This window comes from Physeter macrocephalus, chromosome 8 (assembly GCF_002837175.3).
Source record: "Physeter macrocephalus isolate SW-GA chromosome 8, ASM283717v5, whole genome shotgun sequence".
Classification (NCBI taxonomy): domain Eukaryota; kingdom Metazoa; phylum Chordata; class Mammalia; order Artiodactyla; family Physeteridae; genus Physeter; species Physeter macrocephalus.
Window position 1 is genome coordinate 84,718,327 of NC_041221.1, and position 9,672 is coordinate 84,727,998.

The following is a 9,672-nucleotide window of genomic DNA, read 5'->3' on the forward strand; positions in this document are numbered from 1 at the left end:
TGGGATGTAAAGCAAATAAAATACCTTCATTAAACTAGCAGAAATAAAAACCTAGTTAACCTTTAAAATCACCATGTCCTACATTATGTATCTGTTAACGTTTAAAATCACTTTTTCCTACATAACATATCTGAAGATTATAGAGAAAGCATGCTCTTACATATCATACTGAATAACAGTGGAGCAATGGAATCCTAGAAAACCAAAATAAATTATAAAAATCATGTTAAATAAAATTGAATGGCAAGGTTTTGAATCACTTCCCGAGTACTCCTCTTCTTTTTCCTGTCTTCACTATTCATACTAGTGATGCATTTTTCTGAAAGACACATTAACTCTTACCAAACAGAGGTAAGGTAAGGTAACTCTTTCTTACCACCCTTTATTTCTGAATGTGAAAAGAAAATATGTATTGACACTTTACCAAATTAAATTTGAAAATTTTAAAAATTTTGTCCCAAGAAAATAAATATAATTTACCCCTTCCAAAATATCTACCTGTTAAATAGAAATTGGATATGATGTGTGTGTTTTACAAATAAGAAAATCACTCAACAAAATATTTCCATGACATACAGGATGTGTCACTCACTGAAATACAGCATAATTCAGTAGTTAAGAGAGCAGGCTCTAGATTTAAACTGGATCCTATTTCTAACAAGCTACTTAGTAGATTATTATTTGGGAGATTACTTAACCTCTCTATATCTCTCTTCTCATTCATATGTATATAATAATAGTACCTGCCTCACAGAATCATAGTGAGAATCAAAGATGGTACTTAGAACAGGGGAACACATAACATGCACTAAATAAATACTACACTTACTAACTATACTTAAGAACGATATCCGAATGAATGCTCCTTGTTGTTATCTAGCAAGATGCTTAAATAGACATGGTGGCAGTCCCCAAATAGAGAGAAGAAAGGAAAAAACAAACTGATGTCTGAAAAATTTTTGTTTCTAGATCAAAATTAAAGTTAGCTGGAAATGTTAGAACCTTGTATCTAACAAAGAAATTGATCACTCAGAGGTAGTTTTTCTTTTAACTGAAGATGCACAGCAAACACAGCACTTCTTGTCATGCCTGCATGTTAATATTATGTGTTTAGCAATGCCCTTGCAGGAGTATTGAGAAATATTTTCAAAGTAGTTCACTCTATAACATATATTGTAAAAAAAAAAAAAAAAAAAAAAAGTTAATATAACAAAGTGAGAAACAAAGCTTTTAAAGTTCCTGGGACTAATTTGGACTTATCTTTTATAACATACTGCTGTTTAAAATATGTGGGTATCTCTCACAGAACACTGACGGGGGCGGGGCGGGGAGTGGAGAGCTCCATTCATTTGGATATATATTGAGTGTTTCAGTTTTGTTGTTGCTGTTGCATAGTTGTGTTGTTTGTTTTGCCTTGCACTGCTCTAAGCCCTGGCTCTGTAGGAAGCACAACATATGACACAAGAATTTATAAATAAATATGAAAGCATTTTGAATGGTAATTTGCATTTTGTTTGCCTATAGACAATTTCAAAATGGTGTTGACAATACAAAAGTTAAACTATAGAAAGAAAAATGATGAATAAACAAACAGGACAAAGTGTGTGGATAAAATTAGAGTTCAGTTAGCATTTGGAGCCAAACATGTGAGGGGAGAAGGGTATCAGAGATGTGAGCAAAGATAAGACTGATGCCTATAATTGGGAGACTGCTCTATGCTACTGGGAGGGATTCGCCAATTTATTTCCAATAAGACTTTTCTCCAATGTTCCCACTTGACTGTCCCAGTCTTTTCTGCCCAAGGGTCATGAGCCCGTTTGACCTGGGCTGTCTTTATATGATCTCCAGTAGCAGTAAAATGTAAATGGTCATCCTGACCTCAGTACAAGAAGAGACTTAAGAGGATTATTGTGCATTCCCAAAAGAAATGTCTTCATCAAATACCAAGCATAAACCTTAAAGAATGCATGGTGTCCTAACCCATTTAGAGACCGCTTTCAATCATGCACAAAATCATTTAACAAAAAGAGATTAAAACCTTGGCCTTTCTGTCTGTGGGCTGTTATTACTATATTAAATTAGTTTTAAAGAGACTGATCAGTTTGATACAGACCTGTTTTAGAAAATAAAAAAAAGGAAAGCTGAGATCTAGAGTCAATTTTCTTTCTCCATAGTAACAATCACATTCAAAAGTGCTTTAGTACTCAAAAGCCTTCACTTAAAATTCTTGAACTTAAATCCTCCATTCTACTTCATGCACTATTAAATCTTCTGTTGAACAAATCCTACACAGCTTCTATCAGCATAATAATGCATATTTTAAAACAAAATAGTAGTACCTTTTCTTCTAAAATATAACCAAATAATTGCAGGGCATCTTATCTGCATTCTGAGATCTACTTCTTTTCTACAAAATTGAGTCCTCTGTTTTGTAATTTGTACCTTCATTCATTACTTTAGGAGGAAAATCAATAAAAAATGTATAACAACATATTATCTGAAATTATGGGAAAATAAAGTTTCAAACAAGCACATTCTTCAGATATGTCTCTTTCACCTTTAAACAGGTTTTCCAAGCTTAAACATTTTGGACAAAATCTCTTCAATAATGCACATATTTCACTGCCTTTGTATCCCCCAAATGTTGAACATATTGCAGTGAGTCTTTGTTTAGGATGCAAGATCAATATTGGCATCAAATACAAGCATATTCTCTCACAGGGTAATGCCTTTTGGCCTTTAAACATAGCCCCTCTCCCACCCCAAATAAATGTCTCTAGTTTTTTACACTGTAAGGCAGCTCTGCTTTTACATATACTTTTTCAATCTCCTCTTTGTCTAACAGAACAGCTGCTATGTTTTATTGCTCTGATTAAGTCTGACCTATTACCTCATATGTCTTTAATTTTTTGAATTCAGTTTATAGAGAGCCCAGGAACTTAAAAACCAAGAGAAATAGACTTTTCTATATGATTTAAGGCCGAAATGCATTATCTATTTTAGGTGGTCAGGAGTTTTTGATGTTTTCTCCTAGGTTCTCAGCTCTGTGCTACAGGCAAAGCAAGATACTTCTCTACAAGTGGGGTGGATATAAGTTATTGCCCAGTTGATAGTTTTAGGCAGGACACTGTGATCATATCAAGGTGTAAAATCCTGAGTTGCTCCATAATTCAGATCCTAATTTATTTCTGTTTCTGTTTTAAACATCAGGATTTAGTAGTAGAGGCTTTACATTGTCATTTTTTTTTTCCTAACAAGAAAGCAAATTGCAAATGCCACAGTGTTTTGGAGATATCCAACCTTTTAATAATGATGACATAATTTTATAGTGGATGTTGTGCCCTAGTTGCTATTCAGCAAGGAAATGTTGGGAGGGGGGTTATTTAAGGAGGACTCTGACACAGAAAGGATACCACTGGAGACAGACTGCTTGACATGATATCAGCGACTTTATAAAAACAGAGAGAACGTTTAGAAATGGAGTATGGTGAATCTGTAACACTGTTTTAAGGGCTATATCAGCAGATGCTAGAACTTCTGAGGAATGGTTATCAGTTAAGGATCAATTAGAAACAAATAATGTCAAGTCACTGACAGCTATTGAAACAATAGTCACATACATAAGGAATAATAACTGGCTTAAATGGGTAATGATAAAACTTTATCATGTCATTTAGTCTCTTTTGGCCACGTGACTTAAGTTAGAAACTTACAAGTTTCAGGAAACATACATTTTACCATTGTGACAGAAAAGGATAAGTTGTAATCTCCTCCAGTACTTTAGATCTGTACATATAAATATTTGAATATACATCCACGTAAATCAATATAACAAGTACTTACTTCTATGTATAAAATTTACAGTTGGTATGGAGAGTAAGCTTAAAAGTATGCCAAACATTTCAGTAATAATTGTTTTACTACAAGCTCCTCATAGCTCTATGTGCATTTCCTTGGAAGTTACTCAGGAACCCCCTGAGAAATAATGGCTCAACCTCGACATATAGTTATTTGTGTGTGGCAGTTAGAGCAACTCTCCTTCCAAGTTAAAATCCTGTGTTACAAGCAGCAGGTCCTTACAACTCACCCTCCCTCTCTTTCTCAGGGGAGCACTGAAAACTTTAATAATACCAGTTTCACAGAGAGTAGAAAGTCACTTTATGTGGATTTGCAGATTAACATTTACTACTTTACTTCCCCCGCCCGCCACCCAACATCTTTCCTTTAAAAGATCTCCATTGATTATCCTGACACCTGCTGGCAAGGGCATAGTCGATTATCCTAGTCTACTTTTCCCTTCAACAATCCCCCCAAAGCAAAGATTGTTTAGAGGTATTTTCAGTAACAATTAAGTGGTAATTCATTCAGTGTAAGTATTTATAGTACTTAATTTTTAGCATTATCACACAACCATGAGAAAATTTTCAATAATCCATTCCACATAGCCAACAACTTAAGTCTTTATGTATAAATACATGTTTGCTTTGATTAACCAAAAGATATTGTAATCATTATATGGGCTGTGATTTAAAAATCAAAAACATGCTAGACATCTTCATTAAAAGACAGGTAAGAATTAAGTAATAGGAATGGCTTGGCTTTGGTTTTCTACTATTTTTTTTTCATCATAATAACATCAGTTTGCAAACTACTTAGGAAATAAACTCAAATTCATATAAACTCATAGGAGTAAACTGATTAGCCTGAGAGAAGCCATACCATTAATTACATATTTGCAAAATTTGCTGTTTGTTTCTCAGTACCCAAGCGTTCTGATTTACTCTGATTTGAACTGAGTTCTGAAACCTGCACTGTTTTTCGTGGGTTTATTTGGCAAGGAATATAATGAACCTACTACATCATAAATGATACCCAAAGCTATTGGTGCCTTCAAGTATGTTCAGTAAACAACAAATATCAGAATTACTTTCTTAGGCTTTAGTAGGAAACTCTCAGATCAGGCGGGTTTTCAAAACGGTACACAGATGATAACATATACAGTCCATCCCATTATTTAAAACCCTTCAAAAGATGAAGTTTTAAAAATAAATTACCTAATTAAAAATTTTATCTTAATTAATATCAGTGAAATTAAGAGTGTGGACTACTAATTTAGAGTCTAAAAACTGTCAAACTTATACTTTGTAATGGTTTTGAGCAACCAAGCTTTTTTAGTCTAGTCATGTATATGGTATTTTCATTTTGTGAGAAGGAAAAATCATATGTATCTAACAAGAAAGGAAAATTTTATGAAAATATTTATTAAAAATATCCTACATCCTGAATACATGTTTTATATAAATACTGATCTTAACATATTTGAGAAAAATACAAGAGAGTTTTAATTTAGAGAAGAGTTCAGAAGTAAAATACATTTGCCTGGTTTTGAAGATATTTGTAAATTCAAGACTACAGAGGGGAGAACAGACCATTTCAATTTTTGTAACCCTTAATTTGTATTATTATAAATGTTTTCCCCAAACAATATAAATTTAAAGCAAAAATACATTTCAATTCTAAGAAAATATTTCAAAAATAATTAGGAAAAACTTTTTTAGGACCAAAAGGGAAAAAATGTGTTTTGTATCATAACAGTGGTCAGGGCTTTGCATTAGTGTCAAACTGTACCAGCAGGATACTTTATCTTCAACTACTTATTATTTTTAATTCAGTATTTCCAATTATTTTTTTTAATGTTTCACCTGGAATCTGCAGCTAGCATTTATTTTTAAAGTATAAAATTAATGATCATGTAAATCAAGTAATGAAGACACTAATGTGTAATAATTTTTTTAAAGTACAGTAACCTGTTATTTCAGCATCAATATTGCTATACTAATCATAGAAGCATGCATGGGTGTTTTTACCTCGAGTGAGACTGTTCAGGTACTAATTGATCCCCATGTAGAATTAACTAAAAATTGCCACTGATTAAAAAAGGAAATGCGAACGCCAATGATTCATAGTATTTAGGACATGTCTAGACATTTTTAAACAGTGCCATTTGCTTAAAGACTTCAGACACAAACTGCAAGCACAGGGACAGATTGCATAAGATGTCACGTGCTTGCTGCAACTGTATGCATGTAATTGGATTTTTTAGAGCAACCCATAACAATGAATAATTTAAGAGTTAATGAAATATTCAATCTGACTGATCCATTGGTTTAATTTTAAAATAAAAACGACTAAGAAAAGGAATTACATGTCCTTATCAAATCCCAGTCATTAATATGCGTAAATTGCAACCCACACAGGGAAACATCATTTTATAAAACGTATACATTAGACAAATGATATCTGGGGAGGTGGGGTGGGAGAGGTGCAAGGTAAATTCTCATCGTTAACACTGGCCTCAATAAGTTTGTTCAAAGTTTAACTGTTTGGAGATGTCACGCAAGCTGTACTGCCTTTCTGCAGAGCTGAGGGAGAATAGATTAGAAAGGTGCAAGTTTAACAAAAAGAGCTCGTGGAAAATGGTCCATTTCTTTCCTATCCCTCTCCTCACAGGCTGTCTGGACAAAAAGAGAAATCTACGGAAGAATGTGGAGTACACACTGCCCAGCATTGTCTAGGAGACGGAAAGAGAGCCCAGGCAACACACCAAGGTTGGATTGCCTGGCGGAGTAAGCTGTGTCCTAGGCGTGTGTATCTTTAGACAACAGAGCTTCCGGCTGCAGCGAGATGGGACTCACCGCGCCCGAGGGCTCCAGCAACCAGACCTAGGGAGGCTAGCGCGGCACACAGGTTAGATACACTTTCTCCTCCTCCACCTGCGCCGCCCTCTGCCTAGGTGCCAGGACTGATGATGGAGGCGATGTTGTCAAGGAGTAGGTGCCTGTGAGTGGGTGTGTGTGTTTTCGGTTTGGGGTGGGAACGGAGGCGGGGAAAGGAGGAGGGGAGGGGAATGCCTGCCGTTCTCCCCCTCCTTTCCTGCTGAGGGATCAAAGTGCAGAAGGAATCCAGACGGGAAATGAAAGAAAGGAGAAATATCGGTAGTGGAAGCACTGTCTTTTTCGTATAGCTGGGACAGTCCGCGGTACAACTACAGAGCCATTACCATTCCTTAACCTTCAGTGGAGTGGCTGGCTGCCTCTGCCTGATAACTGGAAGGGCACATAGTAAACGCAGGCGAGGCACACACCTACTCGCAGGGGGAAATAGCCACATTCTGGAGGAGGGAGGGAAGCCGAGGAAAGGTGCGGCCTGGATAGCTACTGGTAGGGCACCGAGGGCATCTGGCCAGGAACACCCCGGCTTCTTAGGCAAATAGTAGCCCAAGAGTTCACAATTTTCCTGTGAAACAAATAGACGGATGGGTGCATGGATGCATGGTGTAGAATATTCATTCAGCGTCTAATCTCAAATGGATCTGAGTCAATGCATTTTTTAATCCAGCCACCTTTTTTGAGAGGCACAGCATTTTAAACCCTGTAGTGCACTCAGCTCTCCACTTGAAGCAGCCTGCGGAGGGTTTCATTACCCACTGAACGCATAGAAGGAGCCGCCTGTGTATGTGGGCGCAGAAGGGACTCGGGTCCGCCTCGAGCAACCTACCCAGAGTCCCTGCAGCTCCTCCTGCCCTTTCCAGGCGCCAACTTCAACCCCAACTCGAGCTTAGATGGAACCAAGACCAAGGCTTGTATTGACAGGCCATCCTTCCCAGGGACCTGGAAGCCAACTGCGCAACTCAGCAGGAGACTCTTCAAAGTCCTGTGTTGTTTTTTTTTTAACAGACTGGTTTATTTCATGCAATTCATGAAAACCACCACCAGACCACCTCTTACAACTTTTCCGCTCTTGGGCGGGGGCGCCAGGGTTGTCTCGAAAGGCAAGATTCCTTATTACCAAGAGTTAGGCTCCTACCAAGAGGGAATGCTGAGCAAAGCTTGAGGCCCTTTGGGCTACAGGAAGGGCGGGTTCCTGGGGTTTTTCTGCTATTGGTGCTGCGCCTCCAGGATGGGGAGATGGGAGAAAGCCGAACTGACTTATCAGACCCGTCTCCACCGCACCCACCGCAAACTCCCAGCACCGGGTTCGGATTTGCAAACCGCCTGGCGTGGGCCGGGCACCAGAGCACAGCACCCTGGAGGCGGGCAGCCCTATGGCACTCTTCCCCTTCCACTCCTCCACTCCCGGGGCACGCTCGCTTCCCTCGCTCCCCAGCGAAAGCCACGTCTGGAGCCGGGAGCCGGCATCACCCACACTGCCCAGGGAGGGTTCGCGTGGCTACCCGGGGGCCAAGTAAGCCTGGAAGATCTGGTTTCCCTCCCGCCTCCCTTGCATCCCCGTCCTTCCTCGATCTCATCTGGGTACCCCACACCCTCTTCCCGGCTCAGCCCCGCTCACTCCGCTCTGACTTTGCGAGCACTTTTCCTGGACACGCAGGGCAGGGCGCAGCCTCCTCGGTGCTGCCCACGGCGCTCACCACCCCTGGAGCGCCCGGGGGACCTCCTCCAGCCCCCTGCGCAGCGTTTCCCAGGGGACTCTGCCTGTCCCGCAACCGTCGCCGGGGGCCGTCGCCTCACCTTTGCAGAACTGAGGGACACCAAGGCTGAGCCCAACCAGGAGCCAAGCAGCCACCGAGCGCTTCATGATCCCGTCTCTCGGACGTGACCCAGCTGGTCAGGGGTCCTAGTGGAGGGTAGTGTCGCTGAGGCTGCACCGCAGGGCAGCGGCAGACCCCGCCCCGACAGAGGATTCAAGAAGATGTCTTTTTCCTGCAGCGTCTCCTTAAACAAATTCTTAGAGAGAGCAAGAAAGAGTGGCGACCAAAGAGAGGAATCTTTCTTCCCCTTTTGCCTGCGCTCCGGGGCGCTGGGAGGTGGGCGAGCTCCCCGGGGAGTCGCCAGCGGGCTCAGCCTCCTCTGCGGGTGGGTCCCAGCCGAGGCGCGGCGGGCGGGGCCGGGCGCCGGTTCCGGCGGCGGCTCGGGGTCACCCGCGCTGGCGGAGCAGCAGACCGTGTGCTCTGCTCGCGCCGCCGCGGCCGGCTGCGGGGCTTCTGACTTAAGAGAACAATGAAGCGTGAGCAGGCGGGGAGCGAGGGAGCGAGAGCCGAGAGCGCACTGTGTACAAACAGAGGCGGCGTGCGTGTGAGCTTGAGCCTCGCAGGCTCTCGCCCGCCCCGCGCGCCCCTCCTTCCTATTCCCTCCAGCAGCCTCCCCCTCTTTCTCCCCCCCCCCTCAACCCCCCAGAGGTGCCTCCTTCTGCTGGAAGAGAAAAAGGAGACAACTGCAGCCACACCCTGGCACCTGCCACCACCTCTGAAGTTCCTACAGTGCCTGTACCTTCTGCACACACGCCAGAGACCCCGGGGTTAAGGGAAGCAACCCTTGGTGTCTGAGATTCTCTTGGTTTCCAGCACTGACTTTGTAATTAACCACTTTAAGGAATCCCCTGAAGTCCCGTTCTCAGAATAGTCAGAAAAAGAAGTTAAGAGATTTTGAAAAGTGGCTCCTGGGGCACAAAGCTGCCCGAGAGACAGAACGCTGCAAAGTGAATTGTCCCGGATTCCAGGAAATGCAACCTGGTCAGCAGCCAGACTCTAATCAGCAAAGACAGGGCTGCTCTGCTGCTGTTCTGGCTGCACTTTGGTTGGCTCTAGGGTTGGGGAGAGAGCCCTGTGGGCTCATCTGTCCACCGGGGCAAAAAGGTGAAGGCAGAGGGCAAGCC

The 9,672-nt window shown here is 41.6% G+C and overlaps 1 protein-coding gene across 3 annotated transcripts in view; it reads right to left on the reverse strand.

Moving 5' to 3' along the window:
- EDIL3 (EGF like repeats and discoidin domains 3) overlaps positions 1-8,913 on the reverse strand; it is a 439,520-nt gene extending 430,607 nt beyond the window's left edge. For all 3 annotated transcript variants that reach the window (XM_007130595.4, XM_007130594.4, XM_055086648.1), the window contains exon 1: positions 8,529-8,913. In XM_007130595.4, coding sequence (XP_007130657.1) covers positions 8,529-8,595 — 67 coding nt within the window. In that variant the 5' untranslated portion in view covers positions 8,596-8,913. The remainder of the gene's footprint in view (positions 1-8,528) is intronic.
- Positions 8,914-9,672: the final 759 nt, after the last annotated feature.